The sequence below is a fragment of the Excalfactoria chinensis genome, chromosome 1 (assembly GCF_039878825.1).
Source record: "Excalfactoria chinensis isolate bCotChi1 chromosome 1, bCotChi1.hap2, whole genome shotgun sequence".
Lineage (NCBI taxonomy): Eukaryota > Metazoa > Chordata > Aves > Galliformes > Phasianidae > Excalfactoria > Excalfactoria chinensis.
In genome coordinates, this window is record NC_092825.1 from 1,202,681 (window position 1) to 1,225,064 (window position 22,384).

General features: G+C 47.1%; 1 protein-coding gene across 3 annotated transcripts in view; it reads right to left on the reverse strand.

Moving 5' to 3' along the window:
- Positions 1-10,921, reverse strand: part of LRGUK (leucine rich repeats and guanylate kinase domain containing) — a 46,191-nt gene extending 35,270 nt beyond the window's left edge. For all 3 annotated transcript variants that reach the window (XR_011904071.1, XM_072340434.1, XM_072340443.1), the window contains exons 1-7: positions 10,646-10,921; positions 9,428-9,535; positions 8,733-8,814; positions 7,578-7,678; positions 7,034-7,115; positions 4,323-4,447; positions 1,035-1,178 (exon numbers count right to left, since the gene is read on the reverse strand). Coding sequence is in view for 2 of the 3 variants with exons in the window: in XM_072340434.1 (XP_072196535.1) it covers positions 1,035-1,178; positions 4,323-4,447; positions 7,034-7,115; positions 7,578-7,678; positions 8,733-8,814; positions 9,428-9,535; positions 10,646-10,816 (813 nt within the window). In the remaining variant the exon portion in view is untranslated. The remainder of the gene's footprint in view (positions 1-1,034; positions 1,179-4,322; positions 4,448-7,033; positions 7,116-7,577; positions 7,679-8,732; positions 8,815-9,427; positions 9,536-10,645) is intronic.
- Between the last annotated feature and the right edge of the window lie 11,463 nt (positions 10,922-22,384).

Here is a 22,384-nt window from a genome sequence, read left to right on the forward strand (position 1 = left end):
CAGAAGGAAATGTTCAAAAATGGTGACTCATTAAACAGCTTCAACAACATCATTAACAGAGGTAGATTTTGATGAGGCAGAATTAATAGCTTCTACGTGTCATGAAGAACAGTGGAATCTATATGAAGCAATGCAAGTGGTGTTATTAATACTAATAACAACTACACCATTAGATAGTTTCCTGTCTTGTGTAATTTCACACACTGATGTACCTTGAAATGTCAACTTGAACACACTGTGAGAAAAAGAATTCATAGAGTATTGTACTCCTCTTATAAATGTTTCTTGTGTGGGGAAAAATTACAGGAAAAGTTCAGTTCCTGGTTTATATTGTTATTTCTCATTTCCTCCTTCATTTCTTTTTTTTCACACGCAGATCTATCTTTGATGTCAAAATGATTCATGAATTGACAGTCTTTTCAGTTAGAGACTCTGGGAACTCAATATCAAAAAGATTAGGTATACGCAGCTCGGGTTTCAAAATTCAAATACAAATGAGTTGGATTGTATCACTGTACTCCCTGTGAAAATCCTGCTGCAGAACAAAACACAATTTATAACAGAGTACATGCAGTTCTGCCTTACAGAAACTTTCCACTTGAGAGCTCAGAAGAATCTGTGGTCATAAAATTGGGCTGAGAGATATTAGCAAACCCTCCTGACAGTAGAAACGCTGTGATGTAAGTAAAGATCCTCAGGAAAAATCAAGCTGAAAGAAAACCACCAGTGTTCACCTCTATCATATCTACTCAAGGGAATTCTATTAGTTCTTTATGTACATGAGCACTAAATAAGACAGAAGTGATCCTTACATAACGATAAACCTAGAGATGTCAAATAAAGCCTTAGGAATATACTGCTAATCAACATGTGAAATAATACTGGAGCAAAACACCAAAGGATTTGGCATCTTTTCTAATATTTCCTTCTTACAGTATTGTAAGATTGTTTCAGGTTTCAAGGGATTAGACTTAAAGAGAAACAAAAAAGGATGCATTCTCAGAAAAAGTTGAGATCAATATTAAATATGTTACCTTGTTATCCTCTAGATTGATCACCTCTAGTAGATCATGTCCCTCCAAGCCTTTTAGACTAGTTATTCTATTGCTAGAAAGGTCCAGCTTCCATAGAGTTTTCAAGCTATCCAACCCGGTTATCTTCTCAAGCAGGTTAGAGCTCTAAGAATACAAGAAAACATATAAAGTCTGACAAAAGTTCTACAGATGGGAAACAACATTTCTGAGGAAGAACAGCGTCCACTTTGTTATTGAGAATTCCATTACAAACAGGCCTTTTATGCATTGGTTTCATCGTGAGATGACACACTGCAGCTTTCCATACTCCTCAAGGAAAAAAAAACAAAAACTACCTTCTATTTAACTTATCTTCTGCTCACCTTGAATAACAGCGAGAGACAATAACAGTCTAAAAGGAGCTCCAGCATTCTTTTTGAGATAACACTGCCTAGAGAATACTCTCGCCATTATCAAACTCAAAATTTAGAAAATATATACATAAAAATATAGAGCACATATATATATACATACAATTTCCCTCTAAATTATAATGTATATTTAACTTTACGATTAAAGAATAAATAATGAAAATATTAAGGTAGAACAAAACAGTACCGTCTTCTTTGGGCTACAGGTAATCTATAAAATATCTTTAGGGTACACAAGTTCATTAATATGTACAAAGTGAAGACAGACTATTTGCTGCCAGTGACAGCATGCAGAGAAATGTTCCAAAAAAAACCCTAAACTACCTCTCCTGTAAGTTCACCTGGACAGGAAATGACCCAAGCATTTGAGAACTCAAGCAATTACCATTGTTTTACATTGCTTCCAAACAAGATACAAGATAGAACGACTATATTAGTCACGGGACACCAGATGGCTTCACTTCTCAGGGCCTCACAAATCGTATACCCATTCCTGCTATTAACTCTAAACAGATACAAGATGCACGATTCTCCACTCATCTTTGTCTCAGTGGCTACATGTACCCAGATGGCCTCTCAATATGATTCTCTCCATATAACCTTGCAAGTTATATTTTTCCATCAGCATCACCTTGTACTGAAACCTTAGAAGCCTCATACTCTATTTATAAATATTTAGGAACTGTTGAAATAAATAAGCCAGATGACTCTAATGTTAATCCAGTTGTCTGTCCTTGACATTTTTTCTGACTTTTAAATCTTTAATTAGGTTATTAATAGCATGGAGGCTCTCTCTTCCTGTATGTTGTTAGACCTCCTTAATAAGATAGAGCTCGGAGTTCTAGTCGCAAAATGCTATGCAAGAGGTACACACAAAATTCTGTGAACAAAAGACATTTGTGTAGAGGTCCTTTCTTGCTAAGCATAAAATTCCTAAGAGTCCAGTTCATTAGAGTTGCACTTGTTATTTTTTGCAAGCTCAAGCAGAACAGAGGCTTTTTTTGCAATAGTTAGGCAGTATTTAGTTTCTGAAGTCTTTCTTCCAAACTTCAGACCTTTACTACTCTTTCAACCTGAAAGCTCTAGGGAAAAAAGAAAGGGAATCTGAATCAATGAGAAGAGAGGGGGATGACTGCCCATGGTAAAAGAGGAACTGCATCTCATTCTAATTAGTAAAAGAAAATGCTATGCTAAAATCTGTCTATTTACATAATTTTCACATGACTATCTACTTTGCTAATTAAAAAAGACAAGCAGTTGGATAAATAATCGTATCAGCATGTAAGAACCCAAACTGAAGAACGTGTTCATATTAATAAGCCTTAGCTGTTAACACGATCTCCAAAGCATTTTACAGAGCAGATAACCATTACTAACAGAATTGTTATTAGGCCTTTTAACAGATGAGGAAATCAAGGTTCACAAAGGCTAAGCAAGTTAGTAGAGAAAAGAGTTATTTAGAGAAAAGATTTTCCCGTCAGCTCAGATTTTCATATTCTTATAGTTCATTCCAAAACTTCTAGACAAGGTTTTGCCAATCTTATCCACTAAAAATAAGGTGAAAAAATAGTATTATTGCCACTGAAGGCATTAGAAAGAAATAGAAAGTCCATTAAAAATATGCTGCTGAATGATTTTTGAATGTATTATTCAAAATATACAACTGCCCACTTAGGAATGTGAATGCTTGTACCACAGCAGCAAAAAGTATAAGGGACAATCAGGCAGTGATGGGCACAGACCTTCTGCTCTTCTACACCAATTACTACAGCACACACATTAAAAAATCTTTAAAACTGTAAAAGGATTGAAAAAGAATTCCTTGAATAAAGGATTCATTCGCTTTACCTAAAATATTTATGTAGGTGCTTAACACTAATGTAGCAGATATGAACATATTTCTATGTATAGCTTTTTCATACCCAGATTTAAATTACTATTTTAAAATACTACTAGAAAGTAAAACCTATTAAGATGTAGACTTGTATTTTTATGGCAATTGCATTAAAAGTAGTTTTTGCTTGTACTTTGCAACCTCTATAGTGATAGCCCTCCCTACTAGGCATCTTGATATAATTTAGAAGAAATGCTTGGTGTTAACATTTTTCTAATGTGGAACTGAGGAATACTGAGATAAATACCTTTCCAAGACTAGAAAAGGGGCCAGATGCACTCAAACAAGTGTAGGCATTGACTGATAAAGGTCTACAATGGGTTAGTTAATCCTCAGCAATCTTTATCACCAACACAGAGCAAGAGATGCTTCCAAGGACTGATGCACCTTGCGTTAAGGGAGATGTCATCCACTGAGGATGAGGTTAATGCAGTAGCTTAGGTGTCCATTTCTCTCCACATGAGATAAATCCCACTAAAAATCTAAAATATGCCTTATGTTGGAAGGAAGGAGGGAAGGAGGGAAGGAGGGAAGGAGGGAAGGAGGGAAGGAGGGAAGGAGGGAAGGAGGGAAGGAGGGAAGGAAGGAAGGAAGGAAGGAAGGAAGGAAGGAAGGAAGGAAGGAAGGAAGGAAGGAAGGAAGGAAGGAAGGAAGGAAGGAAGGAAGGAAGGAAGGAAGGAAGGAAGGAAGGAAGGAAGGAAGGAAGGAAGGAAGGAAGGAAGGAAGGAAGGAAGGAAGGAAGGAAGGAAGGAAGGAAGGAAGGAAGGAAGGAAGGAAGGAAGGAAGGAAGGAAGGAAGGAAGGAAGGAAGGAAGGAAGGAAGGAAGGAAGGAAGGAAGGAAGGAAGGAAGGGAAGGAAGGAAGGAAGGAAAAAGCCCTGTATTACACACCTTTTAAAATTTGTTATGTAATTACTTTCACTTTTATTAAGTTCTCAATATATTGATAAAGATTGACAGCACAACAATAAGAAATACTTTCTTACCAGATCAAGTATTCTGATAGGTAAATTCGCAAGGCCACTGATTGCAGTGAGTCTGTTGTGTGACAAACTTAGATGAGTCAGACTATGACACTTCTCCAGTCCTCTTATCTCCTCTATGTTATTGACTTAGTAAAGGATTTGGAATTCAAGGAAAATAACTGGATGCAAAAAATCATAGCAATAATTGGTGGTCAGTCGCTGGTGGCCACATTACTCACTGGGGTTGAATTTTGTGGTACAGGGAGCTGGACTGGACTGAATTTACCCTCCCCTTCTTTTTGGTGGGTAAGTATCAATGTGGAACTATGGATGTGAAAAACAAGTGACATAACCGAGCAAAATAGCCAGAACAAGCAGGACACAGAGAAATACCTTTAGGCAACCTCAGAAGAAAACATTCTTTAATTGACTCAAGATAACGAACTCTGCCTGCTAAAACAGATGAGTTCTCACTCTTATCAAGCAGTGGACAAGTTATCTGGATTTTTTTTCTTCTAAATCCGAATGATATCGCAAATCTAAATGAAATGTAAGCTTAGACAGTGTCAACATAATCCTCTTTAATAACCATAACCTTACACTGTTGTGTTTTTTTTTTTTCCTTAGCTGCCATCTTACATGAGGACTTAATTATATTCTGCCTCTAAGTTCTGCACTCACAGGCTGAGATAGGAAAGGAGAGGAGGAGAAATGAGCTGGTAAGCAGAGATTTTTCTTTTCAAAAGACCTCAGTTGGCTGTCTCCTACACTTAGGAAAGAAACCAGAACCGTGTGCCGGCACTGATAGCTGACAGATATTCATTGATGCAAATACAGCAAGGGACTGCTCCTCTTTCAACTGAGGAGGAAAAGCGTTAGTGAGCAAAGAATTAAGGTCAATATGAAGGAGATCAACAAATCATTCACTGCCAGTAAACACAAGCACCAGCCTGATTTGAGACGAACAGGTTTAAGCCATAAGCACCAATATGAGGCAGCAAATTGCTCAGCACTAAGAACTAATATAATCAGTTTTCTAACAGCCCACTAGAATGCCTTGTCAGCTATTATCACCCAAGCTGTCTCCTCTCCGGTTTGGGCAGCTTCCTCCTTGAAAACTCATTTATACTCCTGTCAGGTGTGCTTCTAGGTGCACCTGTCAGAAAGAAAGTTACAATGACCTTACCATCTGCATTAGAATTCATTTAAATATGGTAAGAAATGCTTAGTTGCTGTCAAGAAGGAAATGCATGCCAAACATTTCCACGACCGCATGATATTTATTATTGTTATTCCCTTTTTCATTTACGATTACAAAGAACAGCTTGTTTTGTCTGCCATGTCTTCCGTGAGGAATGCTTGACATGGGTTAGGAACAATGTCACTTTACTGCTCTAAATTCTGTCCTTATTTGCCTCTATTTCTGAGAGTCCCACTATGATCGTGCACATTGAAACAGCTTTTATCTCTACTACACTGGCATCAGTGCAAATGAAGAAACTGAAGACAGCATGCTGTAGCATTCCAACCAAATGGTGAAATACTGATTCAGATCCATAATATAAATATCTGTTCTTTTTCCCTTTTCATTTTTGTCACATGCACACATATATATGTATGTAAGTGAATATATATATACTGCACGGTGATAGAAAATTAGAATTGCAAAGGAATAGCATCTCAATGCCATTTTCTGACAAGAATTTTGTCACCTGCACACCTTGTAAAATGTGTGAATAAGGTAACCTGGAAACCCTGCAAATGCTTTATCTGTTCCTACATTAAAAAGACATTGTACTAATAGTGTTAGGTAATGGGCTACTTCAAGGACAAGAGACAGAGAGGAAAAAAGCCTGCAACAGCCTGCTGACTTCTCCTTTTCAGAGAGCAGAACGTCAAGATGCAACTTATGAAGCAAAGAGGAAAGGGTCACAAGGCTTCAGGAAGCAATTGTACACGAGGCTACGCATCACTGTGAAGCTCCAGAAGAGTTTTCAGAGAAGCATATATAATCTATACAAAGAGCATTATGGACAACCTTAGAAAAGTAAGCAATCAAGAAATTCTATCTGCAGTTCCATACTTATCTGATTTCTGCCACAGTGGTGTTTTTAGTCATGCAAAAGAGAAACCAGTGACAGTGTAGCGTGTATGTATGCCCTGTCCCTGGAGGTGTTCAAGGCCAGGTTGGATGGGGCCCTGGTCAGCCTAGTCTGGTATTAATGTGGAGTGTGGTGGCCCTGCCCGTGGCAGGGGGTTGGAGCTTCATGATCCTTAAGGTCCCTTCCAACACAAGCCATTGTGTGACTCTGTGGTTCTGTGCAGCAGAATACTCTGCCTCTGTGCATGTATACAGTTGTATACTCCAGGAGATTTCCTCTCACTTAAAGATTCTTTTCACTAGCACTAAACAGCCTTGCTCTCCATAGAACCTCCATAGGTCCTCAGTAGCTAAGACTAAGATTAAATAACACACAACTTTTCCACTTAAAGGATCTTAGTGTTTCAGGTTGATTTCCTATTAACTACCCTTATATAAAAAACAGTGGAGTTATTTATTAGCTCTGCTACATGAAGGCAGCATGACATGTCACATTTACAGTATTACTTAAGCTTCCTTCTAAAGAAAAGCATCACATGAAGGAAAAAATACAAAGAACTACTTGAAAAAAAAAGTTGTTCATAAAGCAAACAAGCAACATTTCTTCCACTCAAATCTCCATAAAGGATACAGTCCAGCAAGAGTTTAGTTAGTGATTGATATGCTGACAAATCTTGCATTTTAGGTATTTGATTGTGTGAAAAATCTACTTCCTAAAGAGAAAAGAAGACAAAATTAGGTTTTTTTTTCACCACTTGTAGATGTCTTGTGAAATTAAATGGCTGTTATATTAAACTTGTGATCAATGATACAGAAGTTAGAAGAACATCAATGTTAATACCGGGACCTAAGCAGGAAGGCTCATTTTTACAGGAAGGAATTCAAAACGACTTTTTTTCAAACAAAGTTATCATTAATGGGTTTACAATGATGCATATGTATGAAAAATATACCTCCCCATGGAATGCTGAGGTTCAGAATGTGGAAGAAAATAAAAGACTGAAACATACAATGTAAAACACCCAGACGTTTGGAAGATATACTAAAATGTCAAATGTCAACCAGAGAAGAACAAGGAAAGCTCAAAAGTTGGCGTTTGCACACATTCAAATACAATGCCTAAAGTTTATTAAAACAAAACACCCATATATAAAATGTATCTTTTTGCAACTTACCTTGAGATTTTTTGGTGGCTTAAAATCAAAATATGTAGTCAATTCATTGTTGGAAGCATTCAGTTCTAGTAAATAAGGCATCTGACTGACACAAGAAAGATCTAATAACAAAACAAATGCACAAGTGCTTTACATGAATGCACAGGTAAATGCAGATGTCATCATGTCAGAATGTGATAATTATGTTCAATAGCAACTGAAAATCGGCTTGTGATTACACATTCAGAAAGCAGTGTTTGAAATGCAGAAATCAAATATATTAACACTTTGTACTAGAAAAAAAGATCATTACTAAACATCAAAGAACAAATATTCGAATTCCACATAAAATCTCCATTAGGAAATGTATTTGTCTGTAAGCCAGAATATAGTTTGGCATTCTAATTCCCTTTAAAGTAATAGAGAGACTCCTACTGCCCTAACTTATTAATTATTGGAGAAAAGTATTTGAGTCTTTACTGACAACTAAATAATGAGTGCTACAAAGAAGTCCATGCTCAGCTCAGATGCAGGCTTTTACTAACAGTTTGTCTGTAAAACAGAGAAAGTGCTGCCTTACCAAAGTGCTGCTATGACACGACTCAGCACCTCAACTGAAATGAAATTGAAAGCAATACTGTAATGGGCTGCTATTACAGCTCATTTGTTTTCATGTTAAATTAAAAAATGAGTTGGGGGGGGATAGGGCAGAGGAAAGGAGCAGAAGACAACAGGGTTTACTTCAGTCTCCATTAGTTATCTCTCTAAATCTAGTGTACTATTTGTTCTTTGGTCAGCGATGGAAAACCTTGAGGAAGGATAGACCAAAGCTTGCAAAATTGTACCAGCCATAATTTTAGACACTGTGACATCTGTATGTGCAAAGTCTCAACCTTAATCTTGTACTGACATGCTTGCTTGCATTTTAGTTGTGGATAATAAACTGGACAATAATCTCCATGTTCCCACTGATAAGCATATGCTGGTACAGCTGTCTGAACAGTCCATACATCATCCATGAGAAGACTGAGCCACTGCCTCAGTCTGTAGAGCCAGCATAGTTATGCCATTAAAATGTAGACCAAGGTTTGTGATATTAAGCCTACATGGTACGCTGCATTTCTTATCTTAAATGATTTCACAACCCAAGAATTTACTAGTGTATTTATTACATACCATTAATTTTATTATATGAAAGTTCCAACTTCTGTAGGTGAATGTATCTGGAGAGAATGTTAATGTCGCTCAACTCACGACCCTGGAAAAATAGAGCAAAGAGACTTTAATAACTAACTGTGTAGCCTCACCTTTCTCTCTCAAGAGACATGAAGTATCAGAAGACATTGAAGACATCCTCCAAGGTCCCTCCAGCTGGGTCTCTCTGAACAGAACGGCAGAAAGCAGACTATATTAGACCAGTAGACCAGCCACAAATGGAGAAGATATCATAAGAATACTTTAGAACACAACCATGACACAGCTGCAGCTCCATAAAGAGATGCCTACAGCAAGAACTATTTAAGGCAATCATCTGTCCAGAAGACACTGAATGCAGCTTTCTTAGATGTTTAGTATGTTCTTCTGTTTTTATTTCTAGCTGATAAAAGAATGAAGATACATTTCCACGCCTGAATATGGAGCACAGAAAAACATTACTACTGCTGCAACGAAGTGAAAAGAACAGTACTGATGTGGCTGTTGTGAGCAGTAGCTGTGTTGTGTTTTATGAAGTGTCCCATGTATGGGAAATTGATGGGTCGAGAAAACTTTATTTCTTAAAATTATTTTACCAGGTCAACTATTTTCTGTGATCAAGAAGAAACCTCTGAGTAGAAAAGCACTTTACAATGATACTCTTCACTTATACTTACTGAAAGTGACAGATTAAGATAAACGTATTCAGTACCAGGCGCTGAGCGCCCCAGCTTGTGGAGACCCTCAGCCACAGTGTCTTCATCCAACACTCCTTCCAAACACTCCTATAAAACACCAGGAAGGAGGGAAAAGTAGAGGAATGGGTTTAGGGGAGATTTATGAAACAAAATTCCAGTCTATAGAATCTAAGAGCAGTAACTGGGAACAGCTTAATATAAGACCTCAATCAAATGCGGCTTTAAGCGCTCCATCACCTAACTACACATTAGGAAGAGTGATGAATAGAGCCTTCAAAACTGATAAATAGAAACACGTTACAGACTAAGTCCAGGCACTGAAAAAGGTTCACAGTCAATCTCTCCAATACTTCTTTTGTTGTTGTTGTTGTTGAGATTTTTTTTTAACCTTCTGATTTACAGGCTCAGCATTAAGAAGAGGTGTTGAGCCATGAAACTCGCAATGATTATGGATGTTAACATCTCAGCGAATCAGCACTAACATAACCCCCGCGTTGTACCCCAATACATGCATTATTGGAGGCCCCTTACATTTGTTCAGCATGAGCAGCTACTGCTGCTCTTCAGAGAACACTCTTTGCCAAAGAGGCTACTTGACAGATGGCACTAATGAACAACTGTGTAGATTTAATGAGAAAATAAGCCAATGGCTTGTGAAATTCCTATGAGACGGGAGAAGTCACACAACGATCCCTTATCTACAGACAAGGATAAATAACGTTTCCAATGGCAATCATTTAAATTATTACACCTATACGTTATAGCAGTGTTGACTGCAGAGATATTTTCATGACTGCTGTAGCAGTGGATGTGAAAGCCCAGCCAAGAAGCTGGGTCCAGGAGCTTATTTAACCTGAGGGCTGGGAGTATGTGCAAGAAAGGGGCTTCATTTGCTAATTCATATACATTGGGTTAATTAATTAATCCGTATTTTAGTTTGTCTTAATCTTCATAGAAGGAGAGAGAAGGAGGCAATACAGAACCCTCCTGGATACAGTAGGGATGAAAGGGACCTTAACAAATAAAGGAAAGCACCAAAGCATCCTTTTCTTTTGCTGGGGAAATCAAAAATCACATCCTTTTGCCCCAATTTCCCCCCCTAACCCCCAACAACTACCCTGAGAGATGAGGAGGGAAAAGACACTGTCCCTATAGGCACAACCCTTCCCAAAGAGCTGGGGAAGCTCTGAGCTGAACCTCTGTGGGCTGCAACTCCTGAGGCTCATCATCATCGCTCTCCTCCTCTTCATCCTCTTGGTAAGGGGGGCTGTGCTGCAAGCTGGGCCCCTCGGAGAGCCCGCGGTCGTGCTGGAGGTCAGGAGAAGGAACAGGCAGCTCCTCTCCTTGCTTCTCTTCTATCCCAGCCATGAAATGGGAGCAGAGAGGCAGAGAAAGCTGCGTTATCGGCGTTCCGCATCCAAGCTCAGCCCTCGGCTCAGGCCGCCGCCATCTTGTTTACTCTCTCGTTGTCATAGAGACGGGAAAAAACCACTCCCTTCCCATCCGCGCCATCCCGACAGCCAGCCAATCAGAAAGCGGCGGTTGGAGCGGTGCACGCTGGGACGTGTAGTTCTCCGTCAGTAGGGGGACAGGCGTGCCGCAGAGCATCTTGGGAGTTGTAATCCGCCTCTGAGGCCGCTCTCCTCAGCCGCCCTCCTCACACCGCCTCATAACAACCTCCTTATGGACACCATCCACTGTGTTTTATCTCTGTGCTTCAGGGAAACGTGATGATAACTGCAATAAAGCTACCCCGAATTGCCTTCCTTCATTATCTCGACGGCCCATTAAATGTTAAAAACCTTAATGAGATTTACTCTTTTTTTTTTTCCACTAAAAGCTCCCTGTGCCTCCTTCCCAGAGCTCTCTGGGCACAGTGGCTGCCTTGCAATGGCTGCTCTTTCAGATAGGGTACGGCTGGGGCTGTGTTCAGAGGAGGGCAGCAAAGGCACAGGCTGGACAGCTTATGGAAAGATGGCAAATCCTGAAGGGAAAGGCTGAGTCCTGTCAGGATTTGTACAGGATCGGCTTTTAGCATCTTCATTGATGATTTGGATGAGGGGATTGAGTGCACCCTCAGTAAGTTCGCAGACGACACTAAGCTGGGACGGAGTGTTGATCTGCCTGAGGGGAGAAGGGCACTACAGAGGGAGCTGGATAGATTTGATCGATGGGCCGAGGTTAACGGAATGAGTTTCAACAGGGCCAAGTGTCGGGTCCTGCATTTTGGTCATAACAACCCCAGGCAACCCTACAGGCTTGGGGAGGTGTGGCTGGAAAGCTCCCAGACAGAAAGGGACCTTGGTGTGCTGATGGACAGTCGGCTGAATATAAGCCAGCAGTGTGCCCAGGTGGCCAAGAGGGCCAATGGCATCCTGGCTTGTATCAGGAATGGTGAGCAGGACTAAGGAAGTCATCCTGCCCCTGTACTCAGCATTGGTGAGGCCTCACCTCGAGTACTGTGTCCAGTTTTGGGCACCTCAGCACAAGAAGGACATGGAGGTACTGGAGCAGGTCCAGAGAAGGGCAACGAGGCTCGTTAAGGGCTTGGAGAATCAGCCCTACGAGGAGAGACTGAGGGAGCTGGGGCTGTTTAGTCTGAGGAAGAGGAGGCTGAGGGGAGACCTTATTGCTGTCTTCCAGTACCTGAAAGGTTCTTACAGTGAGAGTGGGACAGGTCTCTTCTCACTAGTGACAAGTCCAAGGCAGACTGGCACTTGCATCCTCTTGCCTTGTAAGAGGACCAGGAAAACCCATCTCATAAATATGTGGAAGATAGGCTGGTGCAATTGCAGGAATTCCAGGGTTTTTTTGACACGAGGTGATTTAATTGGCACCTGGCCTTATGGCTGCAGATGGGTTCCATCTGTCTCAAAAGGAAAAGTGGATCCCAAGCTCAGGAGCTGGGGCTTTAAACTAGGTATGAAGGGGGAAAGGGATGAAACGAGGTTTGCTGGATGAGCCTGAGGGAGCAATGATGGGTTTGGGGGGGAGGCCAGTGACTCAGCTGAGTCCTCTACACCAATGCACAAAGCATGGGCAACAAGCAGGAGGAGCTGGAAGCCATTGTGCATCAGGCAAACTGTGACTTTGTTGCCATTGATGAGACAGCGTTGGACAATTCCCATGACTGTATTCCTGCAGTGAAGGGCAATAAACTCTTCAGAAGGGAGAGGCAAGAAAGGAGGGGCATAAGGGCTCTATAAGAGTGTGTTGCTGAGTTTGGGCCTGGGAATAATAAGGTTGAGTCCATGTGGATCAAGGGGAAAGCCAACAAAGCTGACAACCTTGTGGCGGTCTGTTATAGACCACCTAACCAGGATGAATAAATGGACGAGGCGCTCTATGAGCAGCTGGCAGAATTTGTTCCCATGGGGGACTTCGACTTCCCCGATCTATGCTGAAAATGCAGAACGATGCACAAGCAGCAGCCTGGGAGGTTTCTAGAGTGTGTGGAAGATGTGTGCCCCAGAACGGGGCTGCAGCTGCCAGCCTGGCCTCCTCCACGGTGTGCGTTGGAAACGTTGCGCCCCGCTGGAGTTGGGGAGAGAACCCAGCTCAGCATGAACCGGGCTGCAGGGAGGAAGGAATGGGTTGGGTGCTGGGGAAGGGAAGCCTGTGGATCCAGGCCCTAAAGCTGCCCACCTCGGGAAAGGCAGAGAAGAACCAAACTGACAGTGGCATAAGGGAATTAAGTTTTATTGAGATGGATTCGGGTGATATTGGATAGGATTAGGGTTAGGGTTTAGGGTTAGAGATTGGAATGGAGCTTGTAGACGGCAGCTCCTACGGCATCATCAGGGCCGGCCGGTGATGTGCTGTGCCCGACGTGGTACCCGGGAGCGGCTCCGTCCCTGGGCTGGCCCTCGCCGCCTGGACCGGCTGGTGCGGCGTCTTCGGGGCTGGCTGTCGGTGTCCGCAGCCCGGCGATGGAGAGGCGAGCGGCTTCGAGTGCGGGCCCGCCTCGGATGTCTGGATGGGCTTCTATGGGCTGTTGGGGAAGCCCTGGAGGACCCCGGTGCTGCCGGGGTGCTGGAGCTGCGGGTGCAGCTCTGAGCACCTGGGGTTGCTGTCTGCCCGCTCCCACGGTGTCTCTGGGGACGGCTCGCAGATTCTGGGCCCCGGCGCCGCAACGGAGAGCGGCTTCTTGTCCGGGCCCGCTGTCCCTGCCTGCACCTGAGGTTGTATCCAAGTGCAGGGCAGCGCCTCGAGGACCGAGATGTCCCCTGGCTGGCAGAGTCTGTGCTGCTCTCCGCAATCAGAGCAGCATTGTGGGTTCTCCTACGGCGTCCTCGGGACTCATTCAAGATGTTTTCATCCCGGCGTAGACGTGCAGAGATTCTCCTGCGGTCCGTCCTGCTCTGGATGGACAGGCCGCTGCTCTCAGGCACAGAGGATCGGTCAGCTGGCTCTGATGGTGCCTGGATGGAGGTGCCGGAGCTGCTGCTCTCTGGTGACACAGAGCTTTCAGATGGCTGTAGGCCTTGCTGGCTGGTGGTGCCAGAGCTGCTGCTCTCTGGTGTCGCAGAGCTTTGAGATGGCTGCTGGCTGGTGTTGCTGAGGCCAGCAAGACCTGAGCTGGTGCCAAAGGCTGTAAGGGGAGGCAGGAAGGTGAGCAGGATGGAATTACAGCCACGGGGTGGAACTGGCTCCCGTTTGTCCTGGACTGCAGGGAGGAATGGGTTGGGTGCTGGGGAAGGGAAGCCTGTGGATCCAGGCCCTAAAGCTGCCCACCTCGGGAAAGGCAGAGAAGAACCAAACTGACAGTGGCATAAGGGAATTAAGTTTTATTGAGATGGATTCAGATGATATTGGATAGGATTAGGGTTAGGGTTTAGGATTAGAGATTGGAATGGAGCTTGTAGACGGCATCTCCTACGGCATCATCAGGGCCGGCCGGTGATGTGCTGGGCTCGACGTGGTACCCGGGAGCGGCTCCGTCCCTGGGCTGGCCCTCGCCGCCTGGACCAGCTGGTGCGGCGTCTTCGGGGCTGGCTGTGGGTGTCCGCAGCCCGGCGATGGAGAGGCGAGCGGCTGCGAGTGCGGGCCCGCCTCGGATGTCTGGATGGGCTTCTATGGGCTGTTGGGGAAGCCCTGGAGGACCCCGGTGCTGCCGGTGTGCTGGAGCTGTGGGTGCAGCTCTGTGCACCTGGGGTTGCTGTCTGCCTGCTCCCACGGTGTCTCTGTGGCCGGCTCGCAGATTCTGGGCCCCGGCGCTGCAACGGAGAGCGGCTTCTTGTCCGGGCCCGCTGTCCCTGCCTGCACCTGAGGTTGTATCCAAGTGCAGGGCAGTGCCTCGATGACCGAGATGTCCCCTGGCTGGCAGAGTCTGTGCTGCTCTCCGCAATCAGAGCAGCATTGTGGGTTCTCCCACGTCGTCCTCGGGACTCATTCAAGATGTTTTCATCCCGGCGTAGACATGCAGAGATTCTCCTGCGGTCTGTCCTGCTCTGGATGGACAGGCCGCTGCTCTCAGGCACACAGGATCGGTCAGCTGGCTCTGATGGTGCCTGGCTGGAGGTGCCGGAGCTGCTGCTCTCTGGTGACACAGAACTTTCAGATGGCTGCTGGCTGGTGTTGCTGAGGCCATCAAGACCTGAGCTGGTGCCGGAGGCTGTAAGGGGAGGCAGGAAGGTGAGCAGGATGGAATTCCAGCCACGGGGTGGAACTGGCTCCCGTTTGTCCCGGGCTGCATGGAGGAATGGGTTGGGTGCTCGGGAAGGGAAGCCAGTGGATCCAGGCCCTAAAGCTGCCCACCTCGGGAAAGGCAGAGAAGAACCAAACTGACAGTGGCATAAGGGAATTAAGTTTTATTGAGATGGATTCGGATGATATTGGATAGGGTTAGGGTTAGGGTTTAGGGTTAGAGATTGGAATGGAGCTTGTAGACGGCAGCTCCTACGGCATCATCAGGGCCGGCCGGTGATGTGCTGGGCCCGACGTGGTACCCGGGAGCGGCTCCGTCCCTGGGCTGGCCCTCGCCGCCTGGACCGGCTGGTGCGGCGTCTTCGGGGCTGGCTGTGGGTGTCCACAGCCCGGCGATGGAGAGGCGAGCGGCTTCGAGTGCGGGCCCGCCTCGGATGTCTCGATGGGCTTCTATGGGCTGTTGGGGAAGCCCTGGAGGACCCCGGTGCTGCCGGTGTTCTGGAGCTGTGGGTGCAGCTCTGAGCACCTGGGGTTGCTGTCTGCCTGCTCCCACGGTGTCTCTGGGGCCGGCTCGCAGATTCTGGGGCCCAGCGCCGCAACGGAGAGCGGCTTCTTGTCCGGGCCCGCTGTCCCTGCCTGCACCTGAGGTTGTATCCAAGTGCAGGGCAGTGCCTCGAGGACCGAGATGTCCCCTGGCTGGCAGAGTTTGTGCTGCTCTCAGCAATCAGAGCAGCATTGTGGGTTCTCCTATGGCGTCCTCGGGACTCATTCAAGATGTTTTCATCCCGGCGTAGACGTGCAGAGATTCTCCTGAGGTCCGTCCTGCTCTGGATGGACAGGCTGCTGCTCTGAGGCACACAGGAACGGTGATCTGGCCCCGATGGTGCCTGGATGGAGGTGCTGGAGCTGCTGCTCTCTGGTGGCGCAGAGCTCTGAGATGGCTGCAGTCCCTGCTGGCTGGTGGTGCCAGAGCTGCTGCTCTCTGTTGCCACAGAGCTCTCAGATGGCTGCAGTCCCTGCTGGCTGGTGTTGCTGAGGCCAGCAAGACCTGAGCTGGTGCCAAAGGCTGTAAGGGGAGGCAGGAAGGTGAGCAGGATGGAATTCCAGCCACGGGGTGTAACTGGCTCCCGTTTGTCCCGGACTGCAGGGACGAAGGAATGGGTTGGGTGCTGGGGAAGGGAAGCCCATGGATCCAGGCCCTAAAGTTGCCCACCTCGGGAAAGGCAGAGAAGAACCAAACTGACAGTGGCATAAGGGAATTAAGTTTTATTGAGATGGATTCAGATGATATTGGATAGGATTAGGGTTAGGGTTTAGGGTTAGAGATTGGAATGGAGCTTGTAGACGGCAGCTCCTACTGCATCATCCGGGCCGGCCGGTGATTTGCTGGGCCCGACGTGGTACCCGGGAGCGGCTCCGTCCATGGGCTGGCCCTCGCCGCCTGGACCGGCTGGTGCGGCGTCTTCGGGGCTGGCTGTCGGTGTCCGCAGCCCGGCGATGGAGAGGCGAGCGGCTTCGATTGCGGGCCCGCCCCGGATGTCTGGATGGGCTTCTATGGGCTGTTGGGGAAGCCCTGGAGGACCCCGGTGCTGCCGGTGTGCTGGAGCTGCGGGTGCAGCTCTGAGCACCTGGGGTTGCTGTCTGCCTGCTCCCACGGTGTCTCTGGGGCCGGCTCGCAGATTCTGGGGCCCGGCGCCGCAACGGAGAGCGGCTTCTTGTCCGGGCCCGCTGTCCCTGCCTGCACCTGAGGTTGTATCTTAGTGCAGGGCAGTGCCTCGAGGACCGAGATGTCCCCTGGCTGGCAGAGTCTGTGCTGCTCTCGGCAATCAGAGCAGCATTGTGGGTTCTCCCACGTCGTCCTCGGGACTCATTCAAGATGTTTTCATCCCGGCGTAGACGTGTAGAGATTCTCCTGTGGTCCGTCCTGCTCTGGATGGACAGGCCGCTGCTCTCAGGCACACAGGAACGGTGATCTGGCCCTGATGGTGCCTGGATGGAGGTGCCAGAGCTGCTGCTCTCTGTTGCCACAGAGCTCTCAGATGGCTGCAGTCCCTGCTGGCTGGTGTTGCTGAGGCCAGCAAGACCTGAGCTGGTGCCGGAGGCTGTAAGGGGAGGCAGGAAGGTGAGCAGGATGGAATTCCAGCCACGGGGTGGAACTGGCTCCCGTTTGTCCCGGGCTGGAGGGATTTGAGCAAGGCCGCTCTGAGCAGCCGCTGCCAGGCCTTGCCTGGCCCAACCGAGCTGCACGTGGCTGTTTGCCTCTTACCGGTGCCCTCTCCAGCACAGGCGTTGCACTCCCAGATGGTTGTGCTGATACTCAGGTGGGAACAGAGGCCGTGTGTGCCTTGTGCAGCACAGGAGCTGCAGAGGAGCAGCTCCCAAGGCCTGTGGAAAGCAACAGGTTGTGGCCGTGAGCACAAAGTGCCCTGAGCCAGGGAGTGCCTGGCACAGCTCTGGTGCTCAGTCTGTGCTCCCCCAGCCTGTGGTGAGGCTGCGATGCCACGCAGAGCCCCAGAGGGCAGCTGAGCTCACTCACCCCTCTCCTGACCGCAGTCTGCCAAGGGGGTAATGGCAGTCGCTGGCCACGCAGCGTCGGTACCAAACTGCCAGTCCTGCATAGGCAATGTTTTCCCACCATATTGGAATTCTACCAGAGAAGGGAGGGAATGTGATGAGCACTCACTGGCCCAGGACTAAAACTAACCCATGAAATCCATCCATCCCCATCCACCTTATCCCTGGTTCCTGCTTCTCACTGACACATAGGCCCATGTTAATGGCTGCCAAGCGCCAGGCCTGCCGGGGCAGTCCTTGGGCAGGCACAGCTCTTGTGCCCTCACATCTCAAGAGCTGGCTGAAAGACACCAACCTGTTTGGGATTCGGATCCCCAGAGTCAGCATTTCTTGCAGAAACGTCTGCGTGTCTCTGCAGTTGGGGCAGTGGAAGCGCTGAAGCCCACAGCCGAGGGCCATTCTCTGCAGCAGAAACACAAGCAGTGTGGGTGTGAGCCAGGCCTGGTGCTGCTGAGCGCCTGCGGTGCCACAGGTCGAGGGGAGGGCTCCTACCTGGATGCAGGCCCGGTGGAACCAGGCGTGTTGGCAGGCTGGGCACACCGTGGTGCCGTACGACCTGCTGTCACCTACGGTCTCCATGCAGATGATGCAGGTCGTGTCCGGCTCCGGTGCTGCCTGCACTGCCTTCTGCGGGCGGTGCTCCCAGCAGAAGGCCCTGGGGGAAGATGGAAGGGATGGGCGAGGTGAGAAGGGCTGCGAGGAGGGCAGAGGACCGGGAAGGAGCCCCAGGCCTTGGCTCTGGCTCTGTCAGGCTGGAACCCGGCGTGTTGGTGCTGCCGAAGGCACTGGGCTGCACATCCACCCTCCTGGCCCCACCTGAACGCTACGGGGCCTGTGGCTCCAGCAGTGTCCCAGTCGAGCGTTTACGTCTTGCCGTGATGTTCTCCAGGCTCTGCTTGTGGGCTGTTGCCTGCTGATAGTTGTACCACTCATGCCAATAAACGACTCACAGAATCACAGAATCTCTCTGGTTGGCAAAGACCTCTACGATCACCAAGTCCCACCGACCACCCCCCAGCTGCCCACGTCCCTCAGGGCCACATCCCCACGCTTCTGGAGCGCCTCCATGGACGCTGACTCCCCCAGCTCCCTGGGCAGCTGTGCCAGTGCCCAACCGCTCTTTCAGCACAGATGTTCTTCCTGACATCCAACGGGGACCTCCCCTGCTGCAACATGAAGCCGTTCCCTCTGGTCCCATCGCTGTTAGCTGGGAGAAGAGGCTAACCCTCACCTGGCTACAGCCTCCTAAAGCCAACATCTTGTGTGGGGAAGCCTTGCACTGGCACAGACTGGATCTGATTAATTAACAGAACGCACACCGTGTCCTCAGCCAGTGCTCAGCAGCTCAGTTGTAGTAAACTGAGCGCATCCTGGCCATGTATGGATGTTACCTTTAGAACAACCCTGTGAAAGCATCATCTCCATAGGGATAGGGAAATATAAGCAGAGTGAATGAAGTTATTTGCCAAATCCATAGAGGGAATCTTGGACACAGCTGTGGTCTCCTGTCTGTTAGACTGCACTGCTTCTGGAATTAGCACATCTCTGCCTGGCTGGTAAAACCAAATGGAGCTCCTGGACAAATGAATGAGGAGCTTCCAGGACCTCAGCCTTGAATTTGAAAGATTCACATTTCTAAATCTGTTGCATGACTTTACTGTCCAGTTTTGGACACCTCAGCACAAGAAGGACATGGAGGTACTGGAGCAGGTCCAGAGAAGGGCAACGAGGCTCGTTAAGGGCTTGGAGAATCAGCCCTATGAGGAGAGACTAAGGAAGCTGGGGCTGTTTAGTCTGAGGAAGAGGAGGCTGAGGGGAGACCTTATTGCCGTCTGCCAGTACCTGAAAGGTTCTTACAGTGAGAGTGGGGCAGGTCTCTTCTCACTAGTGACAAGTGACAGGACGAGGGGAAATGGCCTCAAGTTGCGCCAGGGCAAGTTCAGGTTGGATATTAGGAAGAACTTCTTTACAGAAAGGGTGGTTAGGAACTGGAATGGGCTCCCCAGGGAGGTGGTTGAATCACCATCCCTGGATGTGTTTAAGAGCCGTTTGGATGTGGTACTCAGGGATATGATTTAGCAGAGGTTTTTTAGAGATGGGGTACTGGTTAGGCTGCAGTTGGACTTGATGATCTTCAAGGTCTTTTCCAACCTGAGTAATTCTATGATTCTATGATTCTATGATTCTATGATTTAGAACCATTGGGTCATAGAATCGATTGAGTTGGAAGGGAACCTTGAAAGGTCATCTAGTCCAACTCCTCTGCAGTGAACAACGAACAGGGATATCAATAACTAGATTAATGTGCTCAGAACCTGCTCTACCCTGATCACCCAAGGATGGGGCATCCACCATCCCTCTTGGCAACCTGTGCCAGCGCCTCACAACCCTTATCATAAGAAACTTTTTCCTTATATCCAGTCCAAATCTTCCCTCTTTTCCTTTGAAACCATTTCTCCGTGTCTTGTCACAACAGATCCTGCTAAAGAGTTGGTCCCCTTCTTTCTCACAACCCCACTTTAGGCAGGTCCATGTCTCTTATGTACTGATGTTTCCATATCTGGATGCATTACGCCAGAGTAGAGAGGCAGGATCGCCTCCTTTTCCCCGCAGGCCACACTTTCTTTTGATGCCAGAGCTTCAAAGTCAAGCAGGAGCTGTTCAATGAGAGCAGGCTTCCTAGAGAGGTGGGTGATGTGCCATGCCTGCCAGTGTTCGAGAGGTATTTGGGTTATGCCCTTAATAATATGCCTTAACTTTTGGTTAGCTTTGAGGTCGTCAGACAATTGGATTTGATGATATTTTAGGTCGTTTCCAACTGAACTATCCTGTCCTATCCTGTCCTATCCTATCCTATCCTATCCTATCCTATCCTATCCTATCCTATCCTATCCTATCCTATCCTATCCTATCCTATCCTATCCTAAATATCCCATCCCATCCCACCCCATCCCATTACTCTACTTAACTCAACTCTACCCTACCCTAATCTACTCTACTCTACCCTACTCTACTCTACTCTACTCTACTCTACTCTACTCTACTCTACTCTACTTAACTCAACTCTACCCTACTCTACTCTACTCTACTCTATTCACACCCTGGGCTGCAAACATGGGAGGGCTGACCCCATTAGGCCAGTCACTGTTCCCTGGCTTCCCACTGCCTTCCCCATTCAACAGAAACAGAAGAACCATCAGCCAACATACGAACAGCAGATGCTGAGCATGTACAAATATCTGCTCTCTGCAAACACCACTTACATGGAGCTTTATATTGCGCAGGCCTCTTGTGAGCTTTCTGGGTGTAAAATGCTGCAGTGAAATAGGACAGTTTTGCTACCTCTTTCAGCTGTCATGGGGGTTTTCTTACCCTGCCTCCCATATTTTAAAGCAGAGGGCAACTGGGTCACCCCCAAGGGAATTGGCATGCTTTTAACCCAATTGAGTTGCAGAAACATTTATCTTTCAGTGGGGCTTGTTCAATGGACTTTAAAAAGTGCTTCGAGCCATCTACAAGCTGGGCAAGCTTTGTGCTATGGAAAAGCTATGAAGTTTTAGACAGAAAACAGCAAAGTACCTTTTTTTTTTTTTTTTGTACCAGACAACAGCTTGGGCTGTCTGATATCCAGCAACCACAAAAAGAGGAGCACACTGCCAGCTAAGCCAGATCTCTACTGCATCCAGAAGCACCTACAGCAACAGAAACACCCATAGGTTGCATGGGATGTGTGCTGGGACTGAGAGCATCACTGCAGCCAATGCAAAGCAAAGTAATAACATTAGCTGTGGCTGGGCTTAAATCAGTTCACATGCATGTACATGCAATACCTCACTCCAAATACCTCTTTATTTCTCATAATGCACAGGCAGGTTAACATTAGTGGTGGGCTGATGGGAGGTGTGAAGGCAGCTGAGATGCTTGGATTAGTATGCAGTAGGTTTGCAGGAAAGATACTTGCCTGAGCTCCAAGCTCTCCAAGAGGCAAAGGCAACATGTAATCAAATTAACAGCTAGCTGGGCAGCTGCTCCATGTAAGATGGAGCTGGAGATTTCATGGGAACAGATGATAAAAAAAAAAAAGGGCAGGTCCAGACAGAGTTTAGATGGGCTACCATCGGGCTTGAAGCAGTGCCAGCAGGGCTAATGAGTTCTCTGCATGGAAGTCTCCCAGAGTTTATTTCCTACCATCTGGAAAATGCCTGCCCTTCCAGTGGGATTTGTGATGATTCAGACAGGAGTAAGGGCCCTCTCTCCTTGTCCCCTCCCCATCCCATCTGTTTGGCTTGGTGATGCAGGGACCGGCTGCTGGCTCATGCTCTCTGAGTTGAAACAGCTTCTTTAAGACCCTGCTCCATGGAGGATGGCAATGGGAGTGAAATGAGGCTTATGTATTTCGGGGCCAGAGACAGATTGTTCCTGAATGGGGCTGTTAAAAAGAAAAAGAAACAGATTTGAAAACGCCTAGGTGGTAAAGGTAGTTTTGGTAGGTGCAGAAAATGTCACCCTTCCTGTGTCCAACACAGCATGTCCAGCCAGGAGGTTACCTTAGATATGACATATTCTCCTTCCCTAGCACCTAAGACAAAAACTGTGTTTTTCCAACAGAAATTACACTGAACAAACTGCACATGAAAAGCTTATAATAGCCAACCCAAATGGCCAAACGCTGCCTGCCCATCTTCTGTTGGGAGTGACATCTATTTTTATGCTGTA